Source organism: Pogoniulus pusillus, chromosome 8 (genome assembly GCF_015220805.1).
Source record: "Pogoniulus pusillus isolate bPogPus1 chromosome 8, bPogPus1.pri, whole genome shotgun sequence".
NCBI lineage: Eukaryota > Metazoa > Chordata > Aves > Piciformes > Lybiidae > Pogoniulus > Pogoniulus pusillus.
In genome coordinates, this window is record NC_087271.1 from 29,339,242 (window position 1) to 29,355,122 (window position 15,881).

General features: G+C 37.1%; 1 protein-coding gene across 27 annotated transcripts in view; it reads left to right on the forward strand.

Moving 5' to 3' along the window:
* Positions 1–15,644, forward strand: part of ADGRL2 (adhesion G protein-coupled receptor L2) — a 166,776-nt gene extending 151,132 nt beyond the window's left edge. For 9 of the 27 annotated variants that reach the window (XM_064147865.1, XM_064147870.1, XM_064147874.1 and 6 more), the window contains 5 exons: positions 3,956–4,084; positions 4,504–4,600; positions 7,657–7,785; positions 8,598–8,615; positions 11,150–15,644. In XM_064147865.1, the coding sequence (XP_064003935.1) occupies positions 3,956–4,084; positions 4,504–4,600; positions 7,657–7,785; positions 8,598–8,615; positions 11,150–11,904 (1,128 nt within the window). In that variant the 3' untranslated portion in view covers positions 11,905–15,644. Of the gene's footprint in view, positions 1–3,955; positions 4,085–4,503; positions 4,601–7,656; positions 7,786–8,597; positions 8,616–10,420; positions 10,474–11,149 lie in introns of all 27 variants that reach the window. The other 18 variants (XM_064147882.1, XM_064147883.1, XM_064147886.1 and 15 more) reach the window with 5 other exon arrangements.
* The last annotated feature ends 237 nt before the right edge of the window (positions 15,645–15,881 follow it).

Here is a 15,881-nt window from a genome sequence, read left to right on the forward strand (position 1 = left end):
TTAGAGTGCAGTACATCACACATTTTGAAACATCCAATTTGCAATATTTAGATTCTAAATATTTTTACCAGTTTTAGACTGGAGACCTAGTAATTATTAACTCCCATTATAATTAGCTCACCAGAGACATAATTAACTGATATTTATAAAATGTTTTGAGACCGTCGCTGCGTAAGCACAAAAATCACACTTTTGTATGTACTCTACCAGCTCTAACAGTGGCATTTTAACACTGTAGTCTAGACAGTGGCATTCAGCCATAATTTAGGAAAAAACTGGGTAGACAGAAATTATTTTATCTGATGAACACAGCACACCTCTCATTTTGAAAGAGCAAAAGTGCATGTAGGAGATTGAGCCTAAGAAGAGAGGGAAGAGAATACAAACATTCTCAAAATGCAAATTATTTCCAGATTAGGGTTTCATATAATGTTGCCCTTTCAATGACTTTTATTGGACTTGAAAATCAAAAACCTATTCCTTTTTAATTTCTTTTTACAGCTGTGCATTGTTTTTTTATTAAGTGGAGTCAGCGAAAAGCAATATTAAAATACCAGTCACGTGTGAAAAAGCATAACCTAGAGCAATGAGATTTATACCTGAAAGAATATTAAAGCTGCCATTTAAGATTTTTAAGTTTCAGTGCCTTTGACTGGATATCATCTTATCTTCTGTCTGCATAGCTAATGTAGTCTTTTTATTCTGTTATTACTAGTTGGTCACTAAATTGAACAGAGAAATAGAATTGTGAAAGTGAAAACTATTATGTTACTGGTTCTGACAAGATGATAGTGCTGTTGCTTCCATCAGTTTCCAACAAGCTATAATTTAGAAATAATGACAGTGGAATGCAGAGTACTGACAGATAATGTACATTCACTGCAATATAGGCATTAGGCAAAAACAACCCTGGAGGGTGGTATTTGGGTAAAAATACAGTTTTGATTGTTACTGTCTCTACCATGTAGTGGTTTGGAACATTTAATATCCATTAGTGTTCAGGAATGCATTTTCTTAGATGTTATACCATCTAGTGATGATATATATAGACTTACATTTTTCAGACTGCAAAGTTAAAGATTATAATTCCATGTCCATGCATTTCTGGTTTTTCTTTTTATGTTGCTTTTGTGCTGATACAGATAGGTGTTCACTTAAAATATGTACCATATACTTTCATGAAAAGATGAGTTACTGTCCTTTGCTTGAAGTTAAGTGAGCAACTATTCAGATGTTCTTCTACCTTGTGGTTTATATAAACCTCACAGTATGTATTCCTTGCAATATTGAAAACAGCTCATGGCACATGTAAATCCACACTATTCTTTCATTTCCCCCTTCTCTTTTTACATACACATAGCTCTCTTTTTGTGCTGCGTGTTCATAGGACAGGCATCAGCTGAGAGACAAGATTAGCTGAAATCCCACTTCTCCCAGAAGCGCTCCATCAATGCAGAAGAGGCACTTAGATTCCCAAGTATCCAGTGGAAGCTTTATGAATTTAGTTTGACACATCTTTACAAATACTACCCACTGTGTTCTTTCACTGACGCTGTCATGCTGCCAAGATGTGTGTACTGTCTTCTCTTACCTGAAAATAGCAACCAGCATAGCAGTCACCGAATATGGCAGAAAACTGTCCTGTAAATTAATCCTCATTACTTTTGCTACAAATGTGAACACACAGAAATTACAAAACTAAATTTTTGGTAGGTCAGTGAAAACACAAGGTGAATAAGTGCAGGCCAAATGCTAGAATCATTAAGAATCATAGAATCAACCAGGTTGGAAGAGACCTCCAAGATCTCCAAGATCATCCAGTCCAACCTAGCACCCTGCCCTAACCAATCAACTAGACCATGGCACTAAGCGCCTCATTCAGTCTTTTCTTGAAGACCCCCAGGGACGGTGCCTACACCACCTCCCTGGGCAGCCCATTCCAATGGGAAATCACTCTCTCTGTGAAGAACTTCTTCCCAATATCCAGCCTATACCTACCCTGACACAACTTGAGACTGTCCCCCCTTGTTCTGTTGCTGGTTACCTGGGAGAAGAGGCCACCCCCCACCTGGCTACAATGCCCTTTCAGGTAGTTGTAGACAGTAATAAGATCACCCCTGAGCCTCCTCTTCTCCAGGCTAAACAGGCCCAGCTCCCTCAACCTCTCCTCATAGGATTTGTGCTCCAGGCCCCTCACCAGCTTTGTTGCCCTTCTCTGGACATGTTCCAGCACCTCAACATCCTTCTTGAATTGTGTTTTCTTGCTCTGTCAGGCAAATATATCTTATGCACAGGTATATTCAGATTTCTAAATTCAGCAAGGACAGTTACAGGGGATTTTATTTTTTGATTCTGAAAGTGAAAGATGCTTCATTTCCCAGCCTTCATGGTTCAAAATTTGACTCTCGAACACTGATGAAACCTTGTCATGGTTGAAGATAGCCAACGGAAGTGAAGCTCTCAAATGAAATTGGAGAAAAAAATACAGAATTATATTTGAGAGAAATACAGAGATAGATATAACAAAGCAATTACCACATCCCTGGCAAACCCCCTTGAAATTTCCCCCAAGCCAAAAACTAAATCTGTACCCCCCAGTGCTCTAATCCTCCCCCACCCTGCGCCATGCCTCCACCATCCAAGAGGCCTAAACAAGCCTCTGGAGGCCCCAAAACAGACCTACTGCTTACATATTCTTCCCAACAAAGTGGCTTCTGCCAGACACAGGGCAGGAGGAGGAAAGGAGAACGAGCTGGTCTTGTCCTGAGTTTACAAAGAGAGAGCAGAATTACCTGGATTAAATAACATTCTTCTAGTCCCTAGAGGCTCTTTTTTTAACCCTTTAGTTCTCAACCTGGGACATACCTGCAGAAGCCTAACTGGACTCAACCTAGAATGGGGCCATGGTGTTTGTGAGTGTAATCTCAAAGCAGCTTGGAGCACATGAGCTAGTATCTGTTTCAGTTACACAGAGTAACTTTACATAAAAATGCCTTTTAGTTATTGCAGGTGTTGCACATGTTCTTGGAAGGAATAACATAGTGGGCAGTACCATGCAGTGCAAAGGCTAGCTGGCTCAGCCCTTTTGATTGCTAGGATAGGAAGACAGGCTTACTATAGTTTCTGCTTCAAAAGCTCATGTAAAAATAACTCATTTTAGCCAGCGTTCAATTCAGGTAAACTTAACCATGTTAACCTACAACTTGAAAATTAAATGATCCCATAAACAACTCAGTAATGATTATTCAAGAGAGATGTTGAGGTACTGGAACCTGTCCAGAGAAGGGCGACAAAGCTGGTGAGAGGCCTGGAACACAGCCCTGTGAGGAGAGGCTGAGGGAGCTGGGGTTGTTGAGCCTGGAGAAGAGGAGGCTCAGGGGTGACCTCATTGCTGCGTACAACTACCTGAAGGGAGGCTGTAGCCAGGTGAGGGTTGGTCTTTTCTCCCAGGCAACCAGCAGCAGAGCAAGGGGACACAGTGTCAAGTTGTGCCAGGGCTGGATGTTAGAAGGAAATTCTTGCCAGAGAGAGTGGACATTGGAATAGGCTGCCCAGAGAGGTGGTGGAGTTACTGTCTCTGGAAGTGTTGAAGAAAAGCCTGGATGAGGCACTTAGTGCCATGGTCTAGATGACTGGATAGGGCTGGGTGATAGGTTGGAGTGGCTGATCTTGGAGGTCTCTTGCAGCCTGGTTGATGCTACGATTCTGTGATTGATGGAGATCTAAATACACACAGACTTTGAAAAGAATTCATTCAGAAATCCTAGGTAGTTGAAACTGCAGCTGTTAAGTAGGATACTTAAATTTTACTAATGGCCAACAATTCAACAGACAGGGATTACATATTTCCTTGAAGTGTGCATGTAGTTTCAAGGCAAGGCTCATGTATTTTTGGCTGTGGAGATGTCAAATGCAATTTTTTGTGCTAAGCAGTTGGTTTTTTTTTCCCCTGAAGGTACGTAAGGAATATGGCAAATGCTTCCGACATTCCTACTGCTGTGGTGGGCTACCAACTGAGAGTCCTCACAGTTCAGTGAAGGCATCAACAACAAGAACTAGTGCTCGCTATTCCTCTGGCACTCAGGTAACAAAGATTTTGACAGCATCTTTTAATTAACTTTATTTGTAGAAAAGTCTACTGCAATGTGTTACAATCAGGACTAATTGTCTTCTCATTTTTATCATTTAGTTGGAAAATACATACTTCTGTATAGTAGAATTCATTTCTTTTTAAACATTTCCTTTTACTTTAGTTTAATGCAAACACCTTTTCCCTTGTAATGAGAGACTGGTTTATAGGAAGGTTTATACCATCATGTTTCATCCAAATGAAATGTAATAAATTAGACTTGCAATTTCAAAGGAAGGAATTTCACTATGTGCTACAAGAATGGCTTACTTTAGAACAAAATGAACACAAGTATTCTACATAGTAGCACATAAGTGGGAAAAAGTCTTTCTTTCAAATTCCTAAGCTTGTGTCTCACCACTTTATGTTAACAGAGTCGTATAAGGAGGATGTGGAATGATACTGTGAGAAAACAATCTGAATCGTCTTTTATCTCAGGTGACATCAACAGCACTTCAACACTTAATCAAGGTCAGTCACTGGGAACATTTCGGTTTTAGAAGCCTTAAATTTTATACAGATTTTATATCATTTAACACAGAAGAATTGAAAAGAATGTTTGGAAAAAAAAAATCTGGAACAAATGTTCTCTAAAAGGAGAGTTTTAAAGTTGTCCACCAGCACATTTTAAAACCGTGTTCCCTCAACTGGCCCCCTGCTGTAGAAGTCAAATTCCTCCATTCGTGGGAATGTATTTAAATAAGTTTCATCAATAATTTAACTTAAAAGCAAGATTGTAATTTTAAATCTTTCCTAACCTTTATAGGTTAAATCTGAAACAGAAATATGAGTGCAGTAACATTTGAATGCGTATTTGACTATGATTTTTAGGTGCAGAAATTTTCCCAGTGAAATCTAATTGATATCATTTCTATGCAAAAGATGTCTGTAAAGCATTTATCTTTTCTGTTTCAAAGAGCATCGTATCTGTCACATGGGATAGAATCCACAGTTTCAGTCATGGAGAAAACAAAATCTCCAAAATTTTCAGTTGAATTAGACTTTGAAATCTGTAACCTCATTTTCATGTCCAGTTTAGGAGACAAAGGTATTAACTGAGACAGAATATGTCTTCCTTTATTTCTTTTGCCATGTGTTTTTTAAAGCACTTTGAGATACTAGTGGAGGGAAGACTGCTGTGCAACGCAAGTTCAAAGTCTGTTCCTCCACCCACATCTGTAGCAGAGCAGGTAGCCCAGATCTCATTGAGACCAATTCCTGCTCAATTTGGAAAGTTTCAAACACCACATTCGCCTCTGTCAGGGCTGCTACAAAGCCTTCGTCAACCACAACTAGCAAATTTTCCTCCTTTGTGTTTTATTCAAGATTTTGTAGAAGGGACATGTACTTATCTTAGTTTCGTTTTGGAAGTAAAAATTGTGATATTTTTTCAAAAGAAAAGAAGGCACAATTCTGGGTTTGCTGTTTGGCATACAGACCTATGTTTTACTGCTCTCCCCCTCTGAATCTTTCTATATTCCTCTGGAAAAAAAAATCGAAGTCTCTTCTAAGTAGAAAATATGTATGTTTTAATGCCCAAGAAAGAAGTACATTCCATTCCATAGTCTCATTAAAATCCTATAAATATACAATATATTAAAGTCTGGGTTTTCACCCTTACTTGGTCACTCTGACTCCTCAGGTTTTTTCTAAGTACTCTCAGATAAATTAGGGTTGAACAGAGGTCTTGGAAACTTTTCCCTGTTTTGGAGCTCTTTTAGTCAGTCAGTGGAGATGTTCTGCCCTGGTGAGAAAAATGTATATCATCTTTATTAACTTACAATATTGTCACTATCTGAGTGATACATAAAGATAAGAGTAGCTTAGCAATCAAGGGCAAATGTCATTTTTCTTTTAAAATAAAAATGAAGCTTGTAAAGGCAAACAAATTTCAATTGAATAAACCCCACTTTTCTTAGTCATAAATTACAGGTAATAGTTCTAACCAAGAGTAAATGTAGTACAGAAAACTCACAGAATCATAGAATGATTTGGGTTGGAAGGGACCTCCAAGGGTCATCCTGCCCAACCCTCTTGCAGTGAGCAGGGACACCCTCCACTACATCAGGTTGCTCAGAACCTTGTCAAGCCTGAATTTGAGTATATTCAGGTATGAGGCCTCAACTACCTCCCTGGGCAACCTCTTCCAGTGTTCACACCCTCATAGTAAATAACTTGTTCCTAACACAAAATCTCTTCTCTAATTTGAAACCATTGCCCCTCATCTTATCACTACAGGCTTTGATAAACAGTTCCTCTCCAGCCTTTTTGTAGGTTAGTATTTCTAGTAGTAAGTACATCACAACTGGAAAAACTGTGATAAAACTTTTTTTAGTTATCCACCAATGCAAACTTAAGATTACCATAATCAGACACATTCTCTGTATATTGCCATTTTCTGCTCATTTCTGCTACAAAGTATTTATGGTAATAAAAAAGCATTAATATGTGGAATGTATACTATCTTTTCCTTGCCAAATTGGAAATAGCCATACTGCAAAAATATAGCTGGCTCTTAGTTGTCCTTGGCTCTGTAATACACTGATCCTGATACACTGCTGTGCAGTGCAATAGAAAAGAAAGTGGAACTTTACCTTAATGAAATGTTTGAAGTAAGTTTCAAATCACAGCATTTTGTGTCTTTGGTTTCTGTTGGCGTTTTTGTGTTTCATTGTTCTAACCCATTTTTATTCTAGTAATTAAGAATCAGAGAATTTTTAATGATTTCTAAAAATACTCTCATTTTTTTTCCTCACTATTCTGAGTTCAAATGGTATTGCATTAATGTGTTAAAAATGGGTTTTAAGCAAATACCTGTTCCTGTAGTATTTTGCTTCACCTTACATTGTTTATAAACTGATGGTTTAAGGAAAATTTGTCATTCGAACAATTACTTTTAAAAACCTGGGAGATAAATTTGCAGCATGAATGTCCCAAGAGAAAATATGAATGCTCTGATTTCTTAGAGCAAATATTTTGCTTTCCCCTCAGCATGCATACTTTTGCATATACTAAGATACGCTTCTTTCAGTTTCTCATCCACTGTCTGTTTGAAAACAGCAATTCCCTTCCACTATCCATGTGTTTTTAATAAAGTGAATAACAGCTCTGATCCTGTCATAAGTTATTTTTCAATACCTTTTCATTGAAGAAACTCATTTCTCTCAATTCTGGATGGGAGTGTTCTGTCTGATTGTTTTTAAAGTCACAATAGCTTTATGTGGTACCTTGATCCCTACACATTTAATTGCTATTCTTGTATAGCAGTGATTTTGTATACATTAGTAAATGTCACTCTCACCGGATGTTTGCTTTGGGGATTTGGACAGCACCTGTGAATTACTGGAATCTTAACTGTATTTTCCTGCTCCCATTTCAAATACATATCTCAAATACATGTGGAAATTTTCAGCTGAATTGCATTTGACAAGCCCTACATGATTCATGATGAATAAAAAATATTCTTTATTGAAACTGTCAGCCTAAAATTAAAGAACTGACATTTTTTTCTGTTTCTTTTGCTTTAGGAATGACTGGCAATTACCTACTAACAAACCCTCTTCTTCGACCACACGGCACTAACAACCCCTATAACACATTGCTCGCTGAAACAGTTGTATGTAATGCCCCTTCAGCTCCTGTGTTTAACTCACCAGGTGTGCTTATACTTCCTGAATGAAACCGCTTTTCTTGGCTTGCTCCAGATTCCTTCTTTTCCCTAGATAGAAACTCAAGTTGCAATACTCTAGCCAAACATTCTGAATTTCTGTCAGTTCAAGAAATACAGTATTGCCAATGTCAGCTTGTAAAACTGCACTATATTATAGTAATGCCTTTGCCGTAACAGTATTTGCCAATAATTATCCATGTTTTTAACACAGGTGGCATAAATCTTAATATACTATTACAGGACTGACACCACATGGCCCGAGAGCCCATCTTCAAGATATATATCACTTAGAGGTATCATGTCTATGTAATGTAAGGTTGACTCTAAAGCTTGCCGAGAAAGACCCTCTGATGGAACGGATTAGATACTAAAGCAGTGCAAGGCATCTTGACACCTTTGGATACCCCAGCGTAGAAAAGCGTATCCAGCGTCAAACAGATCTAAACTATAGTATAGTGCAGCTTTATGGTAGATCATTTTCCTGTAGGAAAATCTTGAGATTAACAGTTAGAGCAGTTTAGTTCTGTAGGAACAAACCGTGTCATCACTTACCTAACGTTTTGTTGTTAATGTTGTCTAGTTGCAGTTTTAAGCTTGTGCAGTCCATCAGTAAATACCTAACAGTTACTGTTTGAGGAGTTGTAAGATCACCTTAGTGTAACTAGAATGATAAATCATTGATGGAGAACTCATAAGACCTTGTTTCCAGTTTTTTTTTTTTCAAATTTCCTTTTTACCTGAACTGTAGTTTCTATTTTCATTCTCTTGTTTTCTTACTTTCCTTATGCTTTCCTCTAGCAACCTACAGAGAGACAAGTATGGGAGTAAAACTTAACTTTGCCTATCAAATGTAAATTTTTTCAGCATGATTTTTAATGGGCACAATTAAAACATAACTAGCAGTCATGAAGTAGACTCAGCGGGCAAGTGGTTCACAATTTGCAAATGAAATGTTTCCACATTCAAAAAGTACTTGCATACTGCTTTTTGGAAAACAACGTGAGGTCTGTAGCAAACCCTATTGGTAACAGAAGTGATGCAATGCTGAAATAATTTGCCATGTAAAACCAAAGCAGTGTCAAGCAGAAATGCTTCACAATTTACATGTATTTTTACATTCCCACAGTAATCTTGCTACAGGCTATGGAAAGATTTCAACTGAATTACCTGATCATGAGCAACAAAATTTGCTTCCTCGTACCAATTTCAATATATATTACAGCATCCTTAACTCTGCAGTATATCATAGAAAACTCATTTTCGATTATCAGATATGTTTTCATATCTGTTTAGCAGAAGAAAGGAGAATTAAAATTATAGAATTAAATCACTTTCATGAGGGAAATGAATGCCAGCATGTGGTCCATGTGTTGTCTCCTTTTATAAATGCCATATGTTCTGTGCAGCTAAATCCATTCCAAGAAAAATCTTGGAACATACATGAAATTGCAGATCTACAAAGTTGTTTAATCAAGGCTTAAAGAGACCTTTCAAACAACCCTCGTCACTGTTTAAATCAGTACAAATGGAAAGGAGTTAACAAAGGCACAAATACAAAATTATCTGCAAATTACTCAGAATTTATTTGGAAATTATTGCTCTATTTTTTTTTTTTTTTAATGGAAGACAAAAATCTTTTGAAGAGAAAATGCAATTACTTTTTAATTGAAAACAATATTTCCAGGGAAGATTGAATTTTCTAGGATAAGCTGCAGCTTTAATTCTGAAAAGGAAAAAAAAAAAAGCCAAAAGAGGAAAATGCATAATGATTCCTGAAACAACTTTTTTCTTATACTCCTCCAAGCCTTGCATATAATGCAGCAGCCTCACAGTGGTCAGTCTCATTTCAGTAAAATCACTTCATTCTTTCTTTACTTCCAGACATATCTGTAGATAAAGTGATTTTCTAGGAATGCTCTAACCATCTGACTTTCCATGGTTCAGACTGTTTCATTTCTTTAGTCTTTTTTTTTTTTGTTTTGTTTTTTCTTTTGCTTGGGAAGCACTGTGGTGTCATAGTTTACATGTCTTTGTGTCTATAGGAAAACCTTTTTTTTTTTTGTTGTGTTACCAAAATGAAAGAGAATAAAAATTTTATAAATTCAAAACCAAAAGCATAAAAAATTAATCATCATAAGACTTCATTTTTTTCCTCCCCGTTAAACTTCTTTCATGTTTCCAGCAGACTTACCCAATCTGTCATTCCTCCAGCAGCTATGAGGTATCAGCTATGGCTGATTTCTTTTTCCCATTCCACAACTAATATTTATTCTTTGGTTTAATTTCTGTGACCCATACTTACAGAAATTCCTAACATTTCTGCATTTGACTTCCATGCCCGTGGTAACTGTGGGCCTAACTCTTAATTAACTATTCTGGTTCATTCAGTGCTGTCACTGTGACTGATGCAGACTGCAGGCAAACTTTGACCTTTAGAAGCCTGGGGCCATTGCTGGCAGACAGAATATTAGTGAAAAAAAAATTACATTAAGTGGGAAAATAAAAGCTGTTATTGCTTAGTAATCTAATTTGCTGAACCCTTGCTCTGACTAAGTTGCTGAGAAGCTCAGTAATTCTTCATCATGTTACAATAAATCATTTTACTTTCTTTTATATATCAGCTACTCTTAGGCCAGATAGCCTGAGCAGACAGACATGATGTGAGTTGTCCAAAGTGAGTCATTCCACCTGCTGTCTATCGTGTTGTTGGATGGTGCTTGTGGGCCCTGGTCCCTGTAGTGTGAAAGATGGCTGTCCTTGTTTAACATAAATTCTTTGTATTTATCCATTTTTTTCATTCTTTTCTTTACTTCATCTCCAAAAAAAAAAAAAAAAAAAAAAAGGAAAATTTGTTAGAAGTGTTGTTAAAGTAGTTGCTTGCCAGTTACGTGGGTTTATGTTGTACATTTACCTTCAGTTATGTCTGTGATCTAATTCCTTTTTAATTTAGTGTTGTTTAGGACAAATTCTGTTAATTTTCTTTTCCTAAATCATGGTGGTGTACTTCAAAATGTAGATGTTTCCAAATGATTTGCTTTGCATTACATATGCAAGGGCATGGAGTGAAACAGTTCCTTGTGAAAGAGACACAGAATTGACATTAAATTAAGCAATTTAAATGCTGCTATCCCTACAGGAAATACACATTGCTATTCTCCAAATGCATCTTTCCTATAAGGTGTGCAACTGTTTACATTTGGGAATGTTCAGTAACCTAACTTTGCTCGAGTCTTACTTTCAAGTACAACTTTGTCCTGAACTACATTAAAGAATTTTGTTTAAAAAATAACAACAATTAAGTGATAAAAAGCACATCAGGCAATAACCAGGGCTGTCCTCTTCCATTTCAGGACATTCACTGAACAATGCCAGGGATACAAGTGCCATGGATACTCTACCGCTAAATGGTAATTTCAACAACAGCTACTCATTGCGCAATGGAGACTATAACGACAGCGTGCAAGTTGTAGACTGTGGACTAAGCCTGAATGATACTGCTTTTGAGAAAATGATCATTTCAGAGTTAGTGCACAACAACCTGCGGGGCGGCAGCAAGAACCACAACCTGGAGCGCACACTGCCAGCCAAAGCTGTGATAGGTGGGAGCAGTAGCGAAGATGACGCCATCGTGGCAGATGCCTCATCTTTGATGCACAGTGACACGCCAGGGCTAGAGCTCCACCACAAAGAGCTCGAGGCCCCACTCATTCCTCAGCGGACTCACTCCCTTCTGTACCAGCCCCAGAAGAAAGTGAAGACCGAGGGAACTGACAGCTACGTCTCACAGCTGACAGCCGAGGCTGATGACCATCTCCAGTCCCCAAACAGAGACTCTCTTTACACGAGCATGCCCAATCTCAGAGACTCTCCGTATCCAGAGAGCAGCCCTGATATTGAAGAAGATCTCTCTCCCTCCAGGAGGAGTGAAAATGAGGACATTTACTACAAGAGCATGCCAAACCTAGGAGCTGGCCATCAGCTTCAGATGTACTATCAAATCAGCAGGGGTAATAGCGATGGCTATATAATTCCCATTAACAAGGAAGGATGTATTCCAGAAGGAGATGTTAGAGAAGGACAAATGCAACTAGTGACAAGCCTTTAATAACGTAGCAAAGAAATATTAAAGGCCACGTACAAGTATTAAAAAGACTTAATTAGCCCCGTGCAGGCTCCCTCATACCTGCTTGAAGAGACAATTCTGTTGACCCTGTGGTTCTCCAGTAACGGGGATGACTGGACCTCACAGTTCTGTGAATTTTTATAGAACAAAAACTTTGTATATACACAGAGTATACTAAAATGAATTATTTGTTACAGAGAAAAGAAAAAAAAATACCAACGTGGTATTTTAAAGATATCTTCTGCTGCTGAATTTAACAAAGTCGTGGGAAAAAAAAAAAAAAAAAAGATAAATAAACACTTTCCAACCATTTTATTGCAGCAGTTTGTGAACTAAATTTGTAAATATGGCTGCACCATTTTTTTTTCCTAGGCCTACATTGTATTATATACAAGGCGTAGGCACTAAAATCCTGTGGGACAAATTTACTGTACCTTACTATTCCTGACAAGACTTGCAAAAGCAGGAGAGATATTCTGCATCAGTTTGCAGTTCACTGCAAATCTTTTCCATTAGGGCAAAGATTGAACACATGTCTAACCACTAGCAATCAAGCCACAGGCCTTATTTCATATATTTCCTCAACTGTACAATGAACCGTTCTCATGAAAAAAAAAATGGCTAAAGAAATTCTATTTTGTTCTATTGCTAGGGTAAAATAAATACATTTATGTCCAAACTGAAATATAATTGTCATTAAAAAATAATTTTAAAGAGTTTGAAGAAAATATGGTGAAAAGCTCTTGGTTGCACATATGTTACAAGCTGTTTTTCTTACACTGTTCATAGTACGGTAGTATGTTTAAAAGGCAACTTCTACCCATTTCCACTTACTTTTCACTGTAAACGGTGTTCTGCTTTGACAAGTTAGTTTTTAATTCTTTACATTTTGAATTTTTATTGCCAAAAAACATAATTTGGGGGTGGGGGTGGGCGGGGAAGGGAATTGTTTTAGAAGCCAATTATGCCAAGCCTTGCACAAATTTGGTATAGCTAACAAAGATTGTAACTCAGATCCCTGTTTATTCCTTAATCAGGGTTGGGTGGTAAAAGGGTTAAAGGGGACACTGGACACTTCTCACAAACTTTCTCACAAATAAAAGGTGCCTGTCCTTTAAAAACAAATAAATAAAACATAACTATTACTCTTCCATATTCCTTCTGCCTATATTTAGTAATTAATTTATTTTATGATAAAAAAAAAACCCTACAGAAATGTAAATTGTTTCAAGAAAATTCTGGATTTTTTCATCCCTTTGTGTAAACCTGTTAATAATGAGCCCATCACTAATATCCAGTGTAAAGTTTAACACCTGTTTGACAGTAAATAAATGTGAATTTTTTCCAAATAGGTAAAATGTGCATCATTATGTACAAAGCATAATTGGCATCAGCAGTCCTTCAATCCAGCTCTATCCTCCTTAGAATGGCTTCTTTACATTTCATGATTTGTCAGGAATACAATTGAAACTGTCAGCATAGCTCTACAGAAGAGAGGTCATCTTTACTGTTCATTGCTCTAGTCACAATTGAATAGGATCAAACTCAGACGTGGCAGGGTCATTAGGAAAACGTACTGTGATTTCATATATTTACATAACTTTTAAGTAGGCACCTACACTGAGATTAAAAATAAGGTGGTAAACACCACTAGTGTATTCTTTGCAACAGTAATTAGCAGTTAATTATTAGTGATGAAGATACATTGTTGCAGTGGGGAAAACATGAATAAGCGGCATTTGGATGGCACTCCAAGTGCTGTCTAAATAATCCATCAATGGCACTGTTTTGAGTTAGATAAATAAGCATGAGTGTCCTTATTTTTATCAGACTGCAGAACTGCAGAAGGCAGCTGATGCCCAAATTGTTACCTACAAATCAGTGTCAAAATTGAGGAAAGTCTTTGTTAGTTCCTTTGGCTCTTTTGTCCCTCTCAATCAGGGCCACTCAATACCAAGGACTTTGTCACCACTTCCAAAATCGTTCTTACAAATAACTCTAAAATTAATGTCTTGTCATCACGGGGGCCACAGTTTCCTGATGGCCACTGTAGCTAAATGTATGAGGGCAACAAAAACTCCTTTGAAAACCGTAGCAATTCTGTTGCCCGATAATGGACTGGGATCGTATAATGTTCTTGTGGAAAATAAATCGATGCATTTTGAAAGCGTTTGGGTTTCAGAAGAATATTTTGGGTAAGACTTCCTGCTGTTGAGATGTTTCAAACTGTGCAAAAAAAAAACAAAAAAACAAACAAAAATCCAGGTTGAGATGGAATCATGGGGTTCAGGTAACCTTAATATACGCGTAATCAGGATTGTGACACCATAGCAATTATTCCTGAAGAAAAAGGTGTCTTCACTATTGACCCTCCTGGTAACTCTTGCTAGTACATTCCTTAACACTCAGAATGTTTGCAGTAGAGTCACTGTAACATGTAAAATTTTAAATTGTTTACTTCTCTTCAATAGAGATGCTTTAAAAATCCAGTCTCTGAAACAAGAATTTGTTCCAATTCAGTGTATACAGCAGACTGGAACAAACATTATTCCCTTGGTCTGTCTGACACCTTAAAAGCATACTTGCTGCCTTCCACCTAGGAACTCTTGTTTTAGGGATTTAGAAATTGTGGTGCTCAAGTAATTGCCGTACACATGACCAAATAACGTCACCAACTTTCAGCAGAACCTTCAAACCTAGTTCGAATGAGTACTCCTTTGTGTCTTAAGGTGGCAAACCTACATACTGGAAAAAGGTTTGTAGCATTGCGGTCTTTAATTTGCAAATGTAACGGTGTTCATAAATCAAGAACATGTAGCTGATGAACCTAAGATGAACCAGCTGAACCTAAGTATTCTAAGGGAATTCTTTTGTTGGCTTCTTTGTAATGTAGCTGTTGCTTTCTAGTGAGCCTGGGTTTCTTTAGGGTTTTGGGGTTTTTTTTAATGTTATGCTAGTGAGTGTCCTGTGTTTAGCTAGCAGCTAGCAGCCAATACCTTGCCAGGTTTCTGTTGGTGTAACTTCTCAAGTGTAGTAGGTTACAGTATAATTATATAGCCAACAGCTTATTGTAATTTCTTTATGTTCTCACATTCCTGCCATCTTGTCTTGGGATCAGAAGGACAGAAGAATTCAGAGGAAGAGTTCAAGACTAGCGAAACAATGACAGCAGAATTAATGGAAACAAGTATTTCTTCAGGGTCACCAGTTAACCAGTTCCTATGATGGTGCCAAGTATACGCTTCTATTTTAGGCACTGTCTTTCAGAAGAGCTGTAATTTTCTTATGGCTAGTAATCTCCTGTTAGTATCAGTGTTAACCCTACTGGCTCATTTCAATTCTTCCTTGTAACTTCAGTCCAGTTATATTAATTCCTACAAAAGATTACATGGGATGTGCATTTAGTGAACTGTTGTATAATGGTGCTATGCATTGTTTAATATAAAATACATCTCAATTCTACATAAGTGAACCGTAACATGAAGAAATGCAGCAACTGGTAATACCTTTATAGTTTAAATTAACCTTTATCTGTGAATTCTACGATACACCTTTGCTTCTTTTAAATTTGAAATGAAATTACTAATAAAGTTTACATATATTCACTTATGTAGGCAATAAAAGGTGTTTCTAATTGACATAAGTCATGGATAAAATATGTGTCATACTTTATGTCCTAATTTTTAAGGATTTTTTTTTTCTGAGCTACTCAGATATTAACAGAACAACAACAAAAAATAGTCCCTGTATACTGTTGTTACCCCACTTTGCCTCAAAATTAACTTGTCTTCTAGACTTGATTATAAGACAACATATACTAGTGTAAAGTTTTATCCCCAAATAAAGTTATTTTTTACATCAGCAAAACTGCAGGTAGACAATTGTGTATATATATATATATATATATACACACACATATATATATATGTGTGTGTGTATTTATGGCATCTTTGTGGTTT